The sequence below is a fragment of the Dermacentor albipictus genome, chromosome 9 (assembly GCF_038994185.2).
Source record: "Dermacentor albipictus isolate Rhodes 1998 colony chromosome 9, USDA_Dalb.pri_finalv2, whole genome shotgun sequence".
NCBI lineage: Eukaryota > Metazoa > Arthropoda > Arachnida > Ixodida > Ixodidae > Dermacentor > Dermacentor albipictus.
In genome coordinates, this window is record NC_091829.1 from 6667108 (window position 1) to 6689300 (window position 22193).

General features: G+C 44.6%; 1 protein-coding gene across 15 annotated transcripts in view; it reads left to right on the forward strand.

Annotated features, from left to right (window-relative positions):
* Nucleotides 1-21942, forward strand: part of Pka-C1 (Protein kinase, cAMP-dependent, catalytic subunit 1) — a 450683-nt gene extending 428741 nt beyond the window's left edge. For all 15 annotated transcript variants that reach the window (XM_065437227.2, XM_070525333.1, XM_065437235.1 and 12 more), the window contains 3 exons: nt 1734-1856; nt 7703-7867; nt 20843-21942. In XM_065437227.2, coding sequence (XP_065293299.1) covers nt 1734-1856; nt 7703-7867; nt 20843-20968 — 414 coding nt within the window. In that variant the 3' untranslated portion in view covers nt 20969-21942. The remainder of the gene's footprint in view (nt 1-1733; nt 1857-7702; nt 7868-20842) is intronic.
* The last annotated feature ends 251 nt before the right edge of the window (nt 21943-22193 follow it).

Sequence of the window (22193 nt, forward strand, 5' to 3'; positions counted from 1 at the left end):
TGCAGAATGTTCTACGAGAACCGCAAAGAACAAAAAAAAATTGCCCGAAAGGCGTAGCTTCGTTTGCAGTAGCAAATTAGTAGATAGCTGTACGAAGTCAGGATAGTAGTTTTATTGGCCGTGTAAACTTTTAAACATTCACTTACTAATATTTATAATGATAGAATGTGTAAGCGTGACTCAACGAGTACGTATAAAGATACGCACATAGACAGCGCTGTCTTTGTGTGTCTGCTTCTTTCTACATCCTTGTTCAGTCGCGCTTACCCATTCTATCATGGATTCAAACAAACTAGCCTGTCAACATGTTTTAACTAAATTAACTAGCAAGGTGTCACGCATGCACAGATAAACATGAACACATCTCGCTCGATGACAGTGGAAACTGTCTGTGAAAACGCTGGAGGGAGTTGCGAATCGTGGCAGCAGCCACGAGCCAATTGACCTTCGTGCAACTGTCGTTTCAATGCAAATTAAACATTGAAAATGCACATACTAATACAAGGCAGAAACATAGTTAAACAATGCGCGCAGGTTTGTGCGCCCCCCCCTCAAGAGGACAACGGTGTATTAGAAGAAAAGACGAAATAATGGCACGTGTTTTCGCCACACGCACTCGCATCACAGGTGGGTGTTGTCGGCGTCTACAAGAAGACGAGGTGACGCGATGCTCGAGAGAGAAGGCCTTCCTGATCTCCCGTTTAGAACGCGGCAGTGCTTTTTATTTACCCCCAGGCCACAAGTTAGCCCACAATAAATAGTTGTATCTGGACTGCCTTAACTGTCCGTTACAATACGAAGCTACCGGCTCTATACGCACTCTGCAAACATTGCAGATCACTTGAAGATGAGGCCTGCGCGGGCGTGCACTTTGGCCACATCGCAGATTGCTTTCAAGACACACAAGCGCCGGCAACGTGTCCCTACGGTGTCCACCAAAGGTGTCTACTACGGCATCCATGCCTTGTTTGGCCAACACCGTAGTAGACGCTGCAAAGTCTTCACTCTGTACGGAGTGGTGGGCAATGAGTACATTGAGACACCCTGGCAGCCACTGGAGAAGAATGCCCCTCCTCCCGCAACTGACCCCCCTTGCCTTGCGCGCCACAGGAAAGGGCATGCATCTGGGCTGCACTCCTTGCTCGCGCACAGGAGATTGAACCGCATTCACCGGCTCGTGTGCTTTCACTCATACGGAACCTCACAGCGACGGCAGAAATATACCTGGAGTGTCCAAAAATTGCTATCAGAATAAAACCAGACGTTTTGTGGGAAAAGTGCAGAGTGCACCTGTGCTTCACAAAATCCAGGAACTGCTTCCCCGCATGGCACGAGCGGTGAACTCGTCTTAGTTTCTTTTTCTTATACGCTGAATGGCGGTGTGCTGAGCATTTTCTTTCAGACGCTATTCCTGGGTTATTTATCTTTGAAATGTGTATTCTGGATTTCCTTTGATATTAATGTTCTTGTAGCTATCATGTTTTTTATTGTTCTTTCTATCAGCTGGCAGCAAAATTGTGCTTTCTAGAATTTTTATGTCTTACTTAATTTTTTTTTGGCAACGTATGTGTTTGGAAAGAACATTTCATTGTGTACAATATGCTGTGCTGCAATAGGGGTTGGAATATTATTTGTAGTGGTAAATAATCTTTTTTCAAGACCTATGAAAAACTACCATTTTCCCGCGGTAATGAAAGAGTTAGGTGCTGACTGCAGCTGTTCTCGTTTTGCAGGGCTACAACAAAGCTGTCGACTGGTGGGCACTTGGTGTCCTGGTGTACGAGATGGCGGCTGGCTACCCACCTTTCTTTGCTGACCAGCCAATCCAGATATACGAGAAAATTGTCTCTGGCAAGGTGAGTAGACCAGCAGCTGGCAAGCACATTCTCACACCCTGGTGTTTACTGCCACTGCTGTATGTCACCCAGGCACTCTCACCTGGCATTTGGTACGATGGCCTTTTAATTTTACAAAGGCTGTTAAATTCTGACATTGTTTTTCTCTACATGCTTAATCAAGTAGTTTCGGTAATTTGGCTTCCAAGCATTAGTTTTGCACCTCTGAAAGCAATTGCCTCTCACTATTAGTCTCCAAAAAAGGTGAATATGTTTCTTATTTATTATTGAAGTATTTGTGATTCTATGGCCCATAGAATCATGTTGCATTTGGTAGACTTCTTTTGTGTGCAATGTACTTGAATGTTTTTAGAGGCTCTGTTGACATTGACGTTATACACTAAAGTGCATCTGCCACAGTTTCTTGACTTCAGGGCATAAGTTATTTTCCTAGAGTAAGTTGTTTGAAGTTGAAGCCATATATTTAGTTGGCTGTTGCACGTATCTTATTTCAATTGCTTCTCGGCTGCATGTCAATGTAAAGATGCTGCGCGTGAGTGTATTTGGTCTTGCTGCACAAAATCCTTCAGTTTCAGCAAAGTTCTACATTCAGGTCATTAACTTTGTGGTTGTTTGAAGCTGCTCATGTAGCAAAACATTATGTGAGATGACTACAAGTACTGCCACAATGCTATTTAGATTTTTCATCGGTAGGTGTGATGGCTGTTTTGCAGCTGACAAGCATAGTTTCGAGTGGGCATCTGTGCATGATCAACATAAGAAAAAATAGATAGATAGAAAGAAAGAAGTATGATTGAGAGTGCTGTAGTACGATAGCGCATGAGTTCAGTCAGATGGTTTTATTTCGGATTTCATGTACTTTCTTTAAACGCCAAAAAAAAATCGCCACGCAGCATGTACATTGCCACAAAAAATAAGATAGGTAATTTTTGAACCCCCTCTACAACATAAGAAAATGCATTTGACCATAAAGTGAATATTAAAAAAAATTGCATAATTGATCTTGGTTAATTAATTAATCATGCAGAATATATATTTAAAAGAAACATTCTGAGGAGCACCACATGACGGCAACCATATGTCATTGGTTTCACCTAGCTGCGATAAACCACTTTTTAAAATCCTTGGCTCAAGTTACGTGAAACACTCTGTATAAATAAAGTGTACAGTGTAGCTTTCATCTAGGTAATGCGGCATTGGGTGATCAGTGCATTGTATAAGGGACGAAGGACATGCTTTCATCATCTTACATAATTTATTTTAAGTTTAATGCACTGTTTACGAGAATGCTCGTGAGGAACTGTGCTAAACTTCTGTGACACCAATAATGCTATTACGGATTTATAACCTTATTAGCCATGATCCACATAGCTCATCTGAATATGCACAATACAGTCCACTTCCGTTCGTTTGACCCTGATGGAACCAACGAAATTGGTTGAATTACAGTTGGTTGAATATGAAAACAAGAAGTAGAAAATGTCAAAACGCAACGCTAATCCATTTGGCAGTGTGTGCACCCACTCAGACCTGTCCCTGAATTGCGCACTTGCCCACTTTTTATCATCTCAAACTCGAAAACTATATGAAAAGGACATTAGAACTCTTAAACGAAGTAGAAATAAACGGACACTTGATATTTTAGCAAACAAAACATACCATACCTCTGATTCCTGCAACAAGAAAAAGACGAAACCAGCAAACTTGACCTTCACATGATGGAAATTTATTGACTTAATGTCCACCGTCATTACTCTCGGGCAAGGTTTTAACACAGTCTTTGAAAAACCATGACATGTCGTCCGTGTGGTCTATAGTGTGAAATTCTTCGAAATGCCCAGAGCGCGTGATGAGACTTACTGCTGCTTGCTTGAGGTTGAGGTTTATTTTCCTTCAAAGATGAAAGAGGGAACTGCAACAAAAGGCGGTAAAGCCTGACGAGGTCACATTTCCCCAAAACAGTCGATACAGCAGTGAGCAACACAGAAATAAATATTAACATAGTATGATAGTGAACAATATACATTGCATCAAACGACAGTATTACCATGAAAAATACTGCTTTTGATACAAAGACAGTGCACCATAAATCAAAGGCAGTGTATATACATGGCATGAGGTCGCTAAAGAAAACACACACACAAACAACTTGACACGAAAACAAGAGATGCTTCGCTAAGTAAAAAACTGAGATTATATTGAGTCAGTGCTGATTAGTAACTTTTTGATGTCTTTTTTAAATTTGTTCTTTGGGAGATCAAACATGACACTTAAAGATGGGTTATTGAGAACCACTGGAATCTGGTAATCGAGATTTTGTTTGCCATAATTTGTCCTCGTTTACGGATGTATAACTTAATTAGCCATTATCCACATAGCTCATCTGAATGTGCACAGTACAGTCGACTTCCGTGTAAAAGACACGTAAAATAACTTATCCTTTGAAAGCGCTTTTATAACCGGACTGAAAGCGGCACATTGTCATCGTCATGTCGTGTGAGAGCTCGCACTGTTGGCATCTATTGTCAGCATCTTGTAATTGCAATGGCATTGACGCTGGCTGGACTGGCTTGGATGATAGGCTGTTCCGGTCTTGTATGAGGTTGCACAGACTAAGCAATTTTTGGATCTTCATTGGTAAAAAGGAGTGTGTTAAAATCTAGTAAATATGTACTGTAATAATTTGTTGTGAGCTACTATGTTCACTTCCTGGGGCAGGCCAATGGGAGGTGGTGTGTGTTCCACACATTTACGACGCCTGAAGTCACCACTGCAGGCATCATTGGGATGACAGCCAAGTTCAAATTATCCTGCAAAAGCGCATTTCAAGATTAAAATAATGAACGTTTAGTCCCCTAGAAAAGCATGGGCAACATCTGGGACCTTCCGTCAGAATCGAATTAGCTGAAAAATTGTATTAGGAGTAGTCCACTGTACAGCTGCTGTGTTTCCCTTGCTTTTATGGGAGGAAATAAACAATGTGGCATCCTTATCTCTGCCAGCTTTTCTGAGTGAGCTGTGAGAAGTTTGAAGCACGTTTGGATGCATGGTACCTGGCTTACAATGGGGCCAGGCTGCATTTGGTTTTTGCACAGGGATTGGCTCTTATTGAAAGCCACATAAAGGTGTTTGGCCCAAGCCATAGTCATTCATGAAGTATCGGACAAAAACTCAGTGTCCGCGCATGTCAGTATAAATATTCCTGCAGTTTTTGTGTGTTAATTGGGGTTCATTTGGTCCGTCAAACGAATGCATACAGCTGGTGATCAAAAAGAAACCTGAGAGGCAGTGATGGCATAGATGTATAACACAATTAGTAGACCATTTTAAACAGCAGCATGGAGCAGCAGCAGCCGTTGTAACCTGATGTAATGACTGCAAGAAGCAGAAGACCTACTGCTGATATCATTTCATTCATTTGGATTGTTTTTTTCTTTCTTTTAGCTCAAACAATCATTTACACCACTTGTTGCCACCTGATCACTTGTAATGGTCAGTTACATTTTTTCAATGCTGGTCCATTAAAACAATGTAACTGAACATTACAGGTGATGAAGTGACAACAGGTGGTGTAAATTTTGGTTTGAGTAAACAAAACAATCCAAATGCTGATCCACAAAAACACCTGTGTACTTAGATTAAGAGGCACATTAAAGAACTCCAGGTGGTCAAAATTAATCCGGAGTCCCACTACGTCATGCCTCACAATCAGATTGGTGTGCAAGTTGTTTTTTCATCCACTTTGATTTCCATTAATTTATTGTTTCTTCATTACACTTATGCACAAGTAATTTCCCCTATGTTTTCCTTGGTGTCAGTGTTTATTGGCTTCTTATGATATGAATAATAAAAATTGGGCCCCTAGGTTAACCTCCTCTCTCCATGTCATGATATTCATGTCATTACCGATCATTTATGTTGATGGCGATCATTTCCTATCATTACCGATCATTTATGTTCATCATACACTCTTGTCATATTAAGCCAATCATGCTACATACCAAGTTAACGAAACGACCTTGAGAGCACCAAGACGTAGGCAGCTTGATAGATGGATAGATAGATACTGTCAAAGTGGCAAACGTTTGCCAAGAAATGCTTCACATTTAAAAATTCCTGTGTCCTTTTTCGAGAAATAGAGGTATGGTACCAGACCCCCATATTGAGCTACATGGTCAACTCTTAAGGGCAAGATATAGTCCGGCGTAACGCGCGCGCGCGGTTATGCGACGTTGGTGAAAAGCGCACACTCTACAGTCCGGCGTCACGGCGTAGCCGGCGTGCCCAGGCGCGCTTGGCGAGCACAACGCCGCCGGCGCGGACATAGAGCGTGTTCTATTTCACGCGGCTGCCGCTAGACCAGAATGCACTGCGCACTGCAGCGGCAGCGAGCAGAAGGCAGAATGGCGGCCTGCGGTGCGCGTACTGACAGTGCGGCTGTGGTTTTTTGAACATCCGTGTGGGATGACAGCGCGAGTGAGGACGCCTGCTTGAAGCGATTTGCAACCTTCCATGTGTATGCGATGTGAAACGCATGGACCACCGCGACACAGAGCGCAAGAACAACGCGTGGGAAGCTATACGAAAGCAGTGTGGTCTCGCCACAGGTAAGCTGCATTTCGCGGCTCCTGTACTATAGCTGGTGGTAGTCGCCGAGTTGAGGGCGCTTGTCGAATAGCTTTCGCATGTACATACATGGTCCGCTTCCGTTTTTGACGTAGCCTAAGTACTAGCAATATGAGTGCGATGTTCTGGCTGTCAGGCACGGCGGCCGCATTTCGATGGGGGCGAAATGCGAAAAACACCCGTGTGCTTAGATTTAGGTACACGTTAAAGAAGCCCAGGTCAGAAAGAAAGTGGTTTTCGCACGTAAAACCTTATGTTTTTTTTTTTCTGGCTCTCAGGACAAGTTAACGCCATCCCGCAAAAGTTTTCATTTTAGCGCACAAACAGCGCGCGGAACGAGAAGCGCGCGCGCTACCCGAACGACGTGCATGCGCCATGTAAACAGCTGTTCGCCGCGGCGAAGTTGCGCTCCCGGACGCACAGATGGCGCCAGCCTCGAGCTGCGCGCGCACGCCGAACTCTAGAGGAAGCAAATTTCTTGCACCCCTGGCGTCGCTAGCGCAGCGTATCCGACTTCGCCTGCCGCGGCCTGGCGCGCCGAGAACGCCGGACTATATCTTGGCCTTTACCTGTAAGCAGACAACAAAAATTTTTGGGCATCAGTTTAGGCACACAGTCAAGGACGGCAGAAAACTATGTGGGGTGAAGAAGTTGGGAAATTTGCAGGCGCAAGTTGGAATTAGTTGATGTAGGACAGGGGTAATTCGAGATGCCTTCGTCCTGTAGTGCACACAAATAGGTGGATCATGATGATGATGATGACGAAGACCTTTAATTTCTTGTCTCATCATGGGCTTGGAAAAAAAGATATTTATGGTGATATTTAAGCAGTAAGTTTGTGGACGCTAAAAGGCACCATAAAGCAGACTGTTTCAGTACAGTAAAAATTGTTGATAAGATCATTGTGTGGTTTCCCGGCGCTAAAGTTTGCGATCAAGAAAAAAAAAAGTGACCGAATACAGTTAAGCTTCTTTTTTACCAGTTAATATGTTGCCGGAAAAACATGATCTTTCAGCTCCAATGTTTAATACGTTGCACAGCTCCATCACAGGTTAGCGACATTCATTTTGCTTTATTTGTTCCCAAGCACATCAGGCCACCTGATTAAGCCAACTTTGGGTCACAATGGATTTTTTTTTTCTTTTTCTTGCATGCTTTGGCTCTTTACGGTGGGTCCACATTTCTGCATTATTGCCCAATTGCTTCTCTTTCACACCTAGGTCCGCTTCCCATCACATTTCACATCTGACCTGAAGGACCTGCTGAGGAATCTGCTGCAGGTTGACTTGACCAAGCGCTTTGGCAACCTCAAGAATGGTGTCAATGACATCAAAAACCACCGGTGGTTTGCCACAACAGACTGGATTGCCATCTACAAGAAAGAGGTGGGTTCCACAGGTTGCTATGTGTTGTTAAGGGGGGACGCGGCTTTCGCATCACGAAATATGGCCAAAAAAATCGATTTCTTAAAAATCACATTTTCAGTTTCTTTAACTCTTTTTCTATCCGATTCTCCAATATCATCACTGTAAACCACGTAGAAGTGCTCTAAAAAATTCGTTTTATCAGCCAACGTGGCGAAAAATCTTCCGGAGATCAGGAAAGAACAGCGTTTTTCAAGCCACAATATCTTCGGAACGGCACGACCGAGCATCGCCATTTTGGCCTCGTTGAAAAGTGCATTTTTCCATCTTCAAATTTGCTGCTTCAGCTTCTCCTCCATACAGAAACAAGCACACAAAAAGCAAATGATTGAAGATAGTGCCGGAGTCTGCAATTGACCGTGCCCACCACGTGACTCCAGCGCGGTTCGCAATTCGTCCGGAGCTGATACCGTCCGCTCGGCTGTTTGCACCTCACGAGTCTGGACATCTCCACTCGCGGTAATCTCGATGGGTCAAATGGGCGCTACGTGGACATAGCAGTTGCGTGGCCGATCCCTACGCTTGTGGACATCTCAGACTCGCGGCTAAGCATTCCGAGCACCAGCGACGCGAACTTCGTGACCAAGATTCATGCGTAGAATCCTCGGACATGCAGCTAAGCATTTGAGCACTTGGTATTTCGGAATTCATGACCAAGTACATTGCGCATGCAATCCTTGGACCTGCGGCTAAGCATTTTGCGCATAGGGAGTCTCCAATTGCACAACTGAGTGCATTGAGCGTCAACTCTTCGAGCCCGCGGCTAGGAAATCACGTGTCGGCACCTTGGACTGCGCGAATAAGCGCATCAAGGGTCGACTCCTCGAGCCCGTGGCTAGGAATTTCGTGCGTTGGCACCTCGGACTGTGTGGTTGGGTACTTTGAGTGTCAGCAGCTCGAATTGCGCGACTAAGCACATCGAGCGTCGGCTCCGTTTATCTGCAGCTAGGCATTTCGCACATCGGACCTGCAACCAAGCATATTGCGCGTTCACTCTATTATCATGTTGTCACGATAGCTCATAACAATATCTATCATATCACCCCTTCATAAAGAAAACCTCACCATAAGCTCTGTTCACTAGACCCCTTGGGCTGGCACAGACACCTGGCTGCAGAAGTGATCAAGGCATCATAAAAAAGTACAATTCTGGAAAGCACGTAGCAGCTGCATATCTATCACTAGCTCTCTGATCCTAAGTTCTACAGCCATTTTCAAGTAAAGATGACTTGGAAGGCTGCTGATACTCTGAGCTTTCATTCAGTAACATGGTCAATTCTACCAAAAGAAAAAGAAATGCCTCACTGATTGTACTGGAGACTGCTATCAATTAGGCAGCCTGCAGGTACAACACTGGAACTATATTCATGCCCACACAGAGTTCTGCACGTCACTTTGTTTGAAACCCAGGCACCATGCTCTTTGTAGAGCAGCAGCAGCAAAGAATGCCATATAAGAAGAAAAGGGGGCGGGGGTAAGCACACCAGACCAGAGGCCGCATGTACAAGAACACCCACATCACAAAACACCCCAAAGACTACAAATTTGGTGCCTTTTAGAGAAATGAAGAAAAGGTGAAACTTTGAGAGCAGTTTTCTCAAAACTGTTTTTTGCCTTTCTGCTCAGTTTATGGAGCTAATTTCTTTCTTACCGTTTAGCATATTTTTACTCTGTTTCTTTTGTAACTTTTCTTGAGCTACAATGCAGGTCATGACATTCTCGCTTTCTTATCTTGACTCTTTGTAAGTTTACAATATTGTTACGTAGGAAGACACCGACGAAAAGCTATTTACAAGTATATTTACAAGGCAATACGCCGCAGTTGACCAAGAGGCAACAGCCCGCGCTAGCTTCCAAACGTCGTCTTCGTCTTCTTCCTTCTCGGCTCTTCGTCATTGGGAATACTATCCCGTAGCACTACCCCCGGCGGCAAAAGCGCCGTCCCGGAGCGACTAAAGGCTGGACTCTGAAGCAGTGTAGTAGCTCTTGAGCCTACTGACGTGCACAACATCACTAGACGCCAGAGTAGATGACGAGGGTGAGCTCACAGGAGCAATTTCATAAGTCACAGGCGTCACCTGGCGCAGCACGCGGTAGGGCCCTGTGTACCGCGAAAGGAGCTTTTCGGAAAGTCCAACGTGACGACAGGGCGACCACAGGAGCACGAGTGCACCAGGCGAAAACTGTACGTCACGGTGGCGGGCGTTGTACCGACGCTGCTGCGTGGTTTGCGAGTCCGTCAGTCGAGCACGGGCAAGCTGGCGTGCATGATCGGCGAGGGCGATGGCGTCGCGCGCATACTCAGTTGTTGAGGTCGCAGCAGGAGGAAGTACCGTGTCAAGGGGCAAGGTCGGTTCGCGACCGTAGAGTAGATAAAATGGGGAAAATCCGGCGGTGTCGTGCCGGGAAGAATTGTAAGCGAAGGTGACGTAAGGAAGGGCAACGTCCCAGTCGCGGTGGTCCTGCGAAACGTACTTGGACAGCATGTCGGTAAGAGTACGGCTTAAGCGCTCTGTCAGGCCATTGGTTTGAGGATGGTATGAGGTAGTCAGCTTGTGTTGAATAGAGCAGGAACGCACAATGTCGGCGATAACTTTCGAGAGGAAGTTACGACCACGGTCAGTAAGCAGCTGTCGCGGGGCGCCATGCACTAAGATAATGTCACGCAAGAGAAAGTCGGCGACGTCAGTGGCGCAACTGGTAGGTAGAGCCCGCGTGATAGCGTATCGGGTGGCGTAATCAGTTGCGACGGCTACCCATTTGTTCTCAGAGGATGACGTGGGAAAGGGACCGAGGAGGTCTAATCCAACACGAAAGAACGGTTCCACAGGGACAGTGATCGGCTGGAGATGACCGGCAGGTAGCACCTGAGGTGTTTTCCGACGCTGGCAGGTATCGCAGGCAGCAACATACTGTCGGACGGAGCGAGCGAGACCAGGCCAATAGAAGCGGCGGCGGACGCGGTCGTACGTGCGGGTTACGCCAAGATGTCCTGCAGTAGGTGCGTCATGCAGCTCAAGGAGCACAGTCTGTCGTAGATGTTTTGGCACGACAAGAAGAAGATCAGGGCCATCAGGGAGGAAGCTCCTTCGGTACAGAATGCCGCCCTGGAGGACATATCGGCGAACGGATGCGTCGGTAGGTGTAGAGCGCAGATGCTCGATGAGTACTCGCAGCGATAGGTCTCGGTACTGCTCATCGGCGATGTTAGCGAAGGCAGACACAGAGAAAATGCCGTCGGTGGTACTACTGTCGGCGTCGTCAGGCTCGTCTACCGGGTAGCGAGACAGGCAGTCAGCGTCCTTGTGTAGTCGGCCAGATTTGTAGGTGACAGAGAACGAATATTCTTGGAGGCGTAAGGCCCAGCGACCAAGTCTTCCTGAAGGGTCTTTCAAGGAGCATAACCAACAAAGCGCGTGATGGTCTGTGATAACGGAGAAGGGTCGGCCATATAAGTATGGGCGGAACTTCGCAACCGCCCAAACTAGGGCCAGACACTCACGCTCAGTGATGGAATAGTTGCGCTCCGCGGGTGAGAGGAGCCTGCTGGCGTAAGCGATAACACGGTCGTTGCCGCGCTGGCGTTGTGCCAGTACTGCGCCAATTCCGTGACCACTGGCATCAGTACGAACTTCGGTAGGCGCAGAAGGATCGAAATGGGCCAGAACGGGAGGCGTTGTGAGAACGTCGATTAGATGCGAGAATGCAGAGGCCTCGTTATCGCCCCACTGGAAAGGGGCGTCTTTTTTCAAAAGCTCGGTTAGTGGTCGTGCTATGGCCGCGAAATTTTTCACGAAACGGCGGAAGTAGGAACAAAGGCCGATGAAGCTGCGCACATCCTTGACACACTTCGGAACAGGAAAGTATATGGCTATTCGTCTAGCCCAAAAATGTGCTTGATGCAAAGGTTACATAAAAAGTGACTACAAAAAATTTGTGTTGTGAAAAAAAAAAGCAAGAATGTCATGACCTTTAGCACACATTTAGCTATACAGTCAATACTTAACAAGCCTTCTTTCACATCTTTTTATGTTCCCCAGGCTCTCTAGAAAGTTAGAGGGAGAAAAATTATGCTCAATAAAATTCAATAAAATGCTCTCAAGATATCGCTCTAAAACTTTTATGGAAGCATCACGGAGAAATTCTAAACATTAGTGCCAATTTTCATCAAAATCCATGAAGAAATAAGGAAGTTGATGTTCAAAGCCATGTCCCCCCTTTAAATGTGTGTGATGGCAGCTTGGTCATGATTTGGTGGCAACAGCAAGGTAACGTTAAAGAACCCCAGGAGGTCAAAATTCCCGGAGTCCTCCACCACGGCATGCCTCATAATCAGAAAGTGGTTTTGGCACGTAAAACCCCATAATTTTTAACAGCAAGATAAATTATGCATGCTTTTTTTAACCCTGTGAATTCTTGCTTCTTGGAATAACTTGTTGGATGGAAAGAACAGCGCTTCAAGACTGGACACAAGCAAAGAACCACACACACACTGTGCTGTAGTCTTCCTTGTGTCCTGTCTTGAAGCATTCTTTTTTCTGTGATAACGAACCGACTAGCCTGTCAGTCAATCCTGGCTAACGTGTTGGAACGTGGAATAACTGGTTTGGAAAATTAACCAGGACCATTGCTAAGGGCTTTCCTTTCTTTGCTGTCACTGTGAGTAGCAGCCACTATGATACAGAAAATACTTGCTCCTTTAGCTGAAGTGAGTTGCTCTATATAAGTGTTAATACTATATATAGCCTTTATAAAGGTGCTTAATTATCTGCAAACATCTATGTCTGATGTGCATTAATTGTCATAAATGTCCCATGAGTCAACGTGTTATGATTATGTGCAAGAACAAAATACATTTCAATCAAAAACTAAGTTTGTCACTTTCTTGCTTGTCTGTCTTGTCTGATGTGTTGTAACAGTTATGTAATGTCACGCTTACTGTGTCACTTCTTTTCTAACTTTGATGTTATCATTGCTTTAAGAAAATGTTTGAGTTTGCAACAGTTGTAACGAAACATCAGCTAAAGACAACTAAGCACGTGCAAAGCGTACACTTGCTCATATGCTACTATTAGGAAAATGCGAATGAGCCCTGAAGCATTAGGCTGCATGGAGCAAACTTTCGCTATGAACGTTGTGCAGGAAAGATACGCGGGGTGGTACGGTAATTGTTCGCTGCCTTGCACTACATGGTAAAGCAGAAGCAGACGTTGCTACATATTCGCTGTGGTGTAGTCTGTGTTGCCAGACTCGGTGAATATGTTCTGGGTTAAAAAAAAAAGGAAAAAAGAGAAAGAAATAATAATAATAATAACAGCTTTTGTTTTATTATTATTTTTATTTGATTAATATTGATATTGCCAATCAACTAGAAAAATAAAGTTTCATGCAGGCATTTGCAAATGAGTTCTATGACAGAGGTGGTAATGCCAGGGAAAACCTTCTGGCATAACAGGCCAACGCAAGCAGCAGGGAGATGACTCCTCGTGGCACCTGACAATGCGCAATCACTGCTTCTGGCAGCGTAGTTTTCTCGGCGACCTTCTTCTGTCTGAACGAAGTTTGTCAATTTGATGGCTTTTCTTCACTTCATGTGGTCGATGCTTTAAACCATGGAGAAAACAAGTTATTTTCATGGCAACACATGTAATGCTGGTGTTTAAGAAATCGTTAAATTTTTGAAGCAACAAGAGTGAACTGTGCTGAAACCAAGCTGACCAGTCTGCTGACGCTCTTGAGCTGTAAATTTTTAACTAAGCCATTCCAAGTTATTGCAAAAAGAATAAAAAAAATTACTTATAATCCTGGCTAGTAATTGTTACTTCTGTTCATCAATGAAGCACCCTCCAGCAGAAGGTACTGCTTCACTCATAACAGAATTTGAAACAAGGTCACACACTTTGTTGTACGTGCTCATGCGCAGCTGCCATTTGCTTAGGTATTTGTTGAGTACATGCGTTAATTCCTCCCACTGAGGCCATACCTTTTGGCCATAAGTTAATGTTCAAGAGTGGTAGGGATGTCTGGATAGCAAATATTTCTGTTCATGTTGTATATCAATATCTGGAAAATATAAGTTGACTTCAAATATCAGATTGGCACAATGAAATCGGAAATGTGTAATAGGACGAGTATCGGTAGCAAAATTTATTAAAATCCTTCTGTGAATGTAATGCCATTCACAGCTTAGCTTTAATGCTTTTGAATGAAGATAACACCACGATAGCATGGAAAAAAGAGAGTGATCACATTTTGTGTGATCGTGACATTGATGAAGGAAAGGAACTGGCACCTGCTGCTAAGCTTGTGTAAAGAGAGCAATTCATTAGACGTAAAAGGGGATGCGGGTCTTAAGATAGCAAAGAAGTTTTTACAGTCGTATGTATGCTCTGCAAAATATTATTGGTCAGTGCTGTCAACAAGTGCTAAAGAGCAATAATTTATAAGTGTTCAATTACCCAGCTCAACACTGAAACTCAGAAATTTGACTCAGTTTTGAGCCACAGTAGCTCCGCATTATGGCAACTGATTGGTGCCGTGTTGATCTTGTTACAAAGCATCTTCTCAGCATTTGAATTTTGGTGCTTCAAAGCAATGCACAGCTCCCAGAGGCATGGCCAATGGTGCCTTTTGAAAGGTCTCTGATTGGCCTTGACATGTGCCTACTCTCCCTGCATCCCTTTTTGACTATAGTAGTGCTGTCAATGTTAGTCACAGTAGCAGATAAGTACAGTAGTAGGACACTCTAGATAGCTAATTTGTCACAAACATGGTTAACATGCAGAAAAGAAATTATTGGCCTCGAGCTCCTCCACTGGTAAAGCTGGCGCCACCGTCGGCGTGACGTGCTATTAGGGATCACGTGGACATAGTGGCCGCGTCGGCTGCTTCGGGAGCGCCGAAACGAGCTGAAAATGAGAGTTTAAATTCCCTCGTATGCTGCGGTCCTCATTTAGTGGCGAGATTTTCCAGCTTCGAGTGTCTCCTTTACAACGCTTGAAAGCACTTCAATAGGTAATGGCGCCCTTTGAAGGCGCGCAACATGGTAGGCTACTGCACGGTGCCGCAGTGCCGGACTTACGCAACGGAGCCCCGTGTCAGCGTTATTCACATGTAGCCGCAGGACAAGAAGGTGCGTGAAGCTTGGTTTGCGAAACCCAAAACCGGCAAATGGTCATCGGCTACAACTCGGGTATGCAGCAAGCACAGACGCGAGAAAGATTTCTGCTACGGCGTCGAGTCTGCGATGTTTGCAAAACGCGCGCTGAGACGCTCGCCTGTGTCCACTGCCCGACTAATGTCATGACAGTTTGGTCTATGAACTTGTCGATGCTATAGATACTGGCAAGTTCACTGGAGTGGAAAGGGAGTGGTAAGAAGCACATTAAAAAAAACATGGCATATGGTCATGTTTGTGTTATAGATGAATGCACTGGATTACCAAAAAAGAAGCAGCGGGAAATCACATGCTGAGAACACCAATAAACATACAGTGTGGCTCAACTCAAGAAGTAATATTGAAACGTCCAAGAATTTAGAAGAAAAAAAAAACATTGAATCGTCGTGACGACACATCACAGTCCCCATAGGCGTCGAAGCCTCTACAATGAAATCATTTTTGAATAGCTCTGATAGAGCCCAAACAACAGTGGTTGCTTGTATACTGTCAAATGCTCATATTCTGCGGCCTAAAGCTCATGGCACGGTGCGAAAATGCGCATGCAGTGAAAGCGAAACAGTACGCGGACAAGCATGCAGACGCGCAGTCGGTCGCTGCCAATCTGTGCGATCGCTGCATTGAGTCTTCATTCTATTACGCTCCATTTAGTTATAAAAACAATATAAGAACATATTTCACATAGTTTGCTCTCAGCGTTTACCTACCTTTCACGCAAGAAGCCGGTTCGGGAGACTCCATCGCAGCAACCGGGCGCAGTGGCGTTCACTGTACGTATTCGGTAAAGAGACATAGCGTCTGTAAACGATTTTGTGCTTTCAGTTTGCCCAAGATTATTATTTAGACAGTAAAAAACTTCTCTCGTTTCAAAAGTACTTACAGAAATATCCGGGAGAGCTCGCGTGTGGTGTTTTCAGTCAGTGCTGACAGCAAAACCTATGAGGAGCGCGCAACGTGATCCCTCATGCTACGCCAGCGAGGCGCTTCCGATAGATGGCGACTCCATAACTCCTCGCCGCCAATATTTTACTGAATAGCAACCTTAATAGGCAAGCCTTTAATAGGTAAATATGAATCATCATGCAATATATCTGCATCTTGAAATCCTCTTACAGTTATGTCATGCTTGCGAACAGCAAGAATACCTCATGCAGCAGAATCATTTGAAACAAATGTTGCAGTAATGACTGAGTATTTGCAACTCAGTTGATTTAACAGTGGCCGTATGAAGTAGCCAGCATGCAGTGGAGCCTGCATGGGCTTTTCTCCGCCAAACCTGCAATACCTGCAGCTGCCCTGTATATTCAGACTAACCTAATTGGCTGCACTTGTATTTTTGATATCAAGTTCTCAAATATGGATGTGAACCGAATAGCAGATGCTGTTTGATTAGTACTGCAAATTTCATATATTCCCACACCCAAAAAACATAGCAAATCTTAACAATTCGATCATGAATGAAATAAGCATATGATTTTTACCAGAAACTGTAGCAATTTCAACTGTGGCTGCTGAGAGGTTGCACCAGCTCACTGAAATGATGGAAATAAGGTCTTAGAAATATTTAACACAAGTTAGCATTTTGGCTTTATGACAGCAGTAAAGTATAAAATGTATTGAGCTTCTTGTAGGAGAAAAGTGAATACAGTAAAACCTCGTTAAACCGCACCCGCTTAAACAGTAGTTTCATTTTAAAAGTAGTGAAGTCAAATCCCCCACTCAGCGGCCATTGAACATAATGTGTTTTGTATCTGCATAAACCGTACCAGCTTATCGCGTACGTATCGGTTAAAACGTAGCATTTCCACTTTTCGTCGCGCAAACACGGCAGTGCGTCGTCTCCATCAGGCGGCCCAGCAGAACAACAAGCCTCAGAGATCGGAACAACTGGCTCCAAGCGCCTTGTGCGTTTGCTCGTGAAGCCACATCATCATTACGATGCCGTGCCAGAGAGCATTATGGCGTCGTGCAAGCGAGGACTCGCGTCATGTCGAAGCTCGGATAAAAAAGGCGCTGGGTGCTCAGCATAGAAGAAAAATTAGACATCGTCCATGCTATCGAACAAGACACGAAGAAGTCGGCGCTGGCACGCGACAGGGATCTGTTGTTGACTACGGTGTGTGGCATTTGGAATGCGAAGTTGCTCGGCAGCGCTGCTGCGACCGCGAAGCCATGTCAGCTATGAGGTTCGACTTTTCGCAATTGTTGCCTTTGTTGTTGCCGAAGTGTCGACTAGCGGCAGTGATGAGGATGACACAGAAAGTGACAGCACGGGCGATTCAGGCCCGACAGTGGCAGAAGCTGCGCGTTATGTCAGCCTCATGAATGCAATCGTCGCGACGAGAACAGGGGCGCGATAACGTAACTCTATTCCAAATGAAAAGTATTCCAAACTCCGGCACCCGGCAATGAAAAAGGCGTCCCCGGACTTCTGCAGCACTACTGCACGCATGTACGGAGAATACATAACGCCAATGAGGAATCTGCCATGCGAGTGTCTGCCGAGAAGAGGGGGCTGGCTGAAAAGCTGGCATGCAGCTTCAGTAAGTTTGAGGCCACTGCCATCGTGCTAGGCCGCCGTGGCATCAAACGAAAATAACACTTTTATTGCGCGAAGTGAATAAATACTGCATGTTTTTTTCCCTGTCATCACGCTCTCCGAGTTCTGTTTTCAACAGGTAAATGGGGGATCTCATGCTATTTCGGTTAAACAGTACTACAGTTTCGTACTTACTTTTTCCGAGCTTCAGCCAACTACGGTTTAACGAGGTTTCACTGTATATTAAAGCTCTTAAGAAATTTGTGTCGGCTTTGAGTTTCCAACTGTAGTGATATACAAAGTTATCAGTGTGATTCAGCTTCTCAGGGATTCTAGATAGAAAGCATTTTGGTTTAAGAAAAGCTTTCTAAATAGATACTACACCGAGAGGGTTTGGCACTATCCGAATAAATTCTAGAAAAGAAGTATGTCGGATATATTTTTTGAAATTGGGCATTTTATTTGAGGAAAGGTCAGTATTTAAGAGGCATTATGGAACACAGGGATCGTGCTAACTTGAAGTTTCGTCATATAAAAGCACTACAGCTTTATCGGAATGTTTAATTTTCATTTAATGCTCGGAAGTTTGCTACACGCCGTCCACTGGCCTTCACCAAGAATGTCGTTCAACTGCACTTATTCAACACAATAATTTTATGATTAGAAGTGAAGTTTTCAAGCTTTATTTCTTAGGGATGATACGTTGGGCAGGTTGAAGGGTTGTCAAACGTAACAGCTTCCCAAAAGGACATTGTTGAGGTGACAAGTGAGCTGCAGTACCAGAATGGTCAATGTGTGCATACATGCACATTCCTCTGAATGCTGTCATGTTCATAAGTAATGCTGCTGACGAGGGTGACAAGTTTTGCTTTTAGGAACAGTAATTTTTGACAAGGTAGTTTTAAAAGCTTAAAGAATTGATATATTTGGTGAATACATTTGAATATTTTCAGATAGCAGATTTGCGGCACTGCCACATGTCCTCTGAAGTATTTCCCAGTTTGAGTGTTTTCCAACACTGGTCAAAGAAAACAAGGAAAGAGAAGTGATGTTCTTAACATTCTGCGCTTTGTTTTGGCCACTATAGCCAACAACAAAATATAGTTTGTGTTGACTTAGAGTGAGAGACGTTAAGGGAAACTGGGAGCCCTAATTTTTTGTTGCTAACAACCACATTAACACCTGCCGACAATGACAATGTTTAATTAGAATGTAGAAATAAATAAAGCAAAAGCAGATCAGTGTGAACGAAAAAACAACTTGATGGAGGTGATAGCTGAGCCCACATCATCCGAATTATGTGCCCGATGCTCTAGCATTGAGCTACCATGGTGTATGTCCTCTCGTATGTATGAAACCAAGACCCATTCTCATGGGTCTTATTTTATGTGTTTCATAATTGTTTCGGGAACAAATGCGAGTTAATGACAACTTAGTTGAAATTAAGAAAAATATAAATGGGCATGGGCAGGACATGTAATGAGGAGGGAAGGTAACCGATAGTCATTAAGGGTTACGGATTGGATACCAAGGGAAGGGAAGCGTAGCGAAGGGCGGCAGAAAGTTAGGTGGGCGGATGAGATTAAGAAGTTTGCTGGGACATCATGGCCACAATTAGCACATGACCAGGGTAGTTGGAGAAGTATGGGAGAGGCCTTTGCCCTGCAGTGGGCATAACCAGGCTGCTGCTGCTGCTGCTGATGATGATTATGGTGAATTGTTTCGTAATTCCACATGCAGTAATTATTCGTAATAGCTCACCTCTCCATCACAGAGAGAATAAACATTTTTATTGGGTGAATGCAGCTCCATCACAGAGATGAAGAGGCTTTTCATGTCATTTGAGTTCACAATCGTTGCAGATACCATATGGTGATACAATTGTGCACTGCTGCGAAATTCATTGGGGGAGGCAGGGAAAAGGTCGAGAACCCATCCTGAACAGATGTCATTTCTCTTAAAAAGAAGCTTTAGCTCGGGGGCTTCTATCTAAATGCATACATAGGAAAGGAGAAATCGTTTTTGTCGGCAACCGCAGCATTGAATTCGATTAGGTCTGTTACATTTAAAAGAAAAAGTTAGGATGTAGTGACTGTAGGCAGCAAACATTTTATTTACGCTGTCAATCTTTTAATAAAAATTGTTTGAAAATGTAAAAGAATGAAATTATCCGGCCTAGAACTGAGTAAATCAGCAATTAAAAACAATATAAAAGTTATATAGACTACATATGATAATACATCGGAAGCGGACAGAATTGATATACAGTTAAACCTCGATATACTGAACTTCAGTATTATGAAATTCTCAATATAACAGTCTAAATTTTTTGTAGCTTCTTTTTTATAGATTGGCATGTTTTTTGAACCTCAGTATAACGAAGTGTGTTTATAGATTTTGGTCTAACGAAATTTCACTTATACCGCAATTGAATACTGAGACAATAAATGGAAACTTCCAGGGATGCAGATGGTGAAATGGTTTAAAAACATGCAGCTACTTCCAAATGCATCTCTCAAACTGTGTGCCCTGTGACCCAGATGCACTGCTGAAGTGAAGCAGCGTCATGTTCTTTATAAAGTCTAACTGCGATAAGATCCTATCGCACTCCACGCGCTGTATGCTTCAGGTGTGAGGTAAAGCATGCGAGAGTGAGATAAGAAGAATGATGGCTTGATGAGCACAGTCTTCTCATGCGAGCAAGGGGGAAAGGAGGTGGTAACCTGATGCATACGAGAGGGGGAATGGCGGGCGGTTTGGCGCACATCTCCTTTTTTTGATGCTTTTTCATGTCCTTTTTCTAAATAAAAATTCTGCTTCCTTTAGCCACTGTCATTAAACCTTCTCCCTTAAATGCAACAAACTTCATTAAAATTGGTCTAGGGGTTATCTCAGAAAAGCATTTCCACATTTTACATGTATTCGAATAGGCAGCATCAGAGCTGGGCCCAAGCTAACAATTCCTCTTGATACGTACAGGGTAGAGCTTTAAGACTGCTCCCTGCATAGAAATCTTATATGCATCCAAGGTGGATGGCCCATGCAGTCGTGTATTTCTGCTGCACAATAAACTCTAGGTGATCTGAAGCAACATTTGGCATTCAATGTCTGTGTCACCGTCTGCTGTTTCCAGTATATAATTTTTGATGTAAATCACTGGGTATTGTTTTAGCCATTAGCTGTTGGCCTTCAGCATGTTTCTTTGTTGCCAACAATGCAGGTTGAGGCCCCATTTGTGCCGAAATGCAAGGGTCCCGGTGACACGAGCAACTTTGATGAGTACGAAGAGGAAGCCCTGCGCATATCGTCGACAGAAAAGTGTGCCAGGGAGTTTGCCGAATTCTAGGCTGGGTGGCACACAGGAGAGAAAGGACCCGGGGAGCCGACGACTAGGGGAGGCTGTTGAGCCCCTTCACACTTTTTTTGCCCTTGGCAGTGAGAAGCAAGAACCATCTGCGCTGCCTTGGCCATGCACACCTCCCATGGATGAGGGGAGAGAACCGACAGATCAAGGCACTCAACCAAAGGCTATGATGTCCACAGCGCCATTCACACAGGTTTTTTTTTTTTTCACCGATAAACTGGCGCTGGGCCAAGCTTCGGCAGCCACAACCTGTGTGTGTTCCCTGGATTATCTGTCAGCGCTGCTTGCTTCATGCCCTCTCACAACCCCACGGCCTCCTCTGCCCTCGTTGGCTCTCCCAGGCATAGGCATGCATGTCGGTTTGTGTCCTGTCGGGTGCGCCCCCCTCCCCTCTTTATTTTTCTGTTTCTCATCATTTCACTCGCTGTCTGCTCTGCGTGCAGCTCCTGGCACAAATGCTAGTGACATTGGCTAGTCGATGCTGGAGGCACAGCCACATGGGCCTTGAGAAGCCACTCCGGGCAATTGCTGGGAGACCATATTCTCACCGTGGAGCAAGGCTTCTTGATGTTGTGGTGCACAGCCAGCAGAAGAGATGGTCCCCACATGCAAACGCTGCCTTTAGCTTTCTCGTATGCAGCAGAGAGCTAGCGGGGGCTGTGTGGGCTGCCTATATGTTTGGGTGTCCAGCTGCATGGACCTTGGGGACTCCTTCTATGGGTCACTGCTGAGAAACTTTGTTTCTGCTGTGGAACAGGGTTCTCCTATGTTTCCTGACCATGCACACAATAGAAGAAAATGGTTCCCAGCGTTTTACACACCACTGACCCCAGCTCTCTATGCTGTCCTGCCTTTGGCACTATCTTCACTTGTATAGCGAGAACCCACTACCGTCACTGCGTTTCTTTCTCTCCTAGGCATTACCATAGAGGTGAATAAAGTGTATTTTGGCGGAATTGAGAAAGTATGGGAGCCTGCCCTTGTGTTTTACCTCCAGGGCCAGGCACTTGCATGTTAACAGCAACTATACTCTTTCTAGGCAGCCACTGCGCTTCTAAGAGGCAAATGAGAAATTAAAAAAAAAAAGCGATACAAAGGAAGTTTCAGCATGTCTGTCTGTATGCGTGCAAGTGTCTACAGTCTCTTGTGGTGGCATCTGCATTTTATTTTTATCTTGTTTATTTTGTCTTTGTGCACAAGGTGAGTT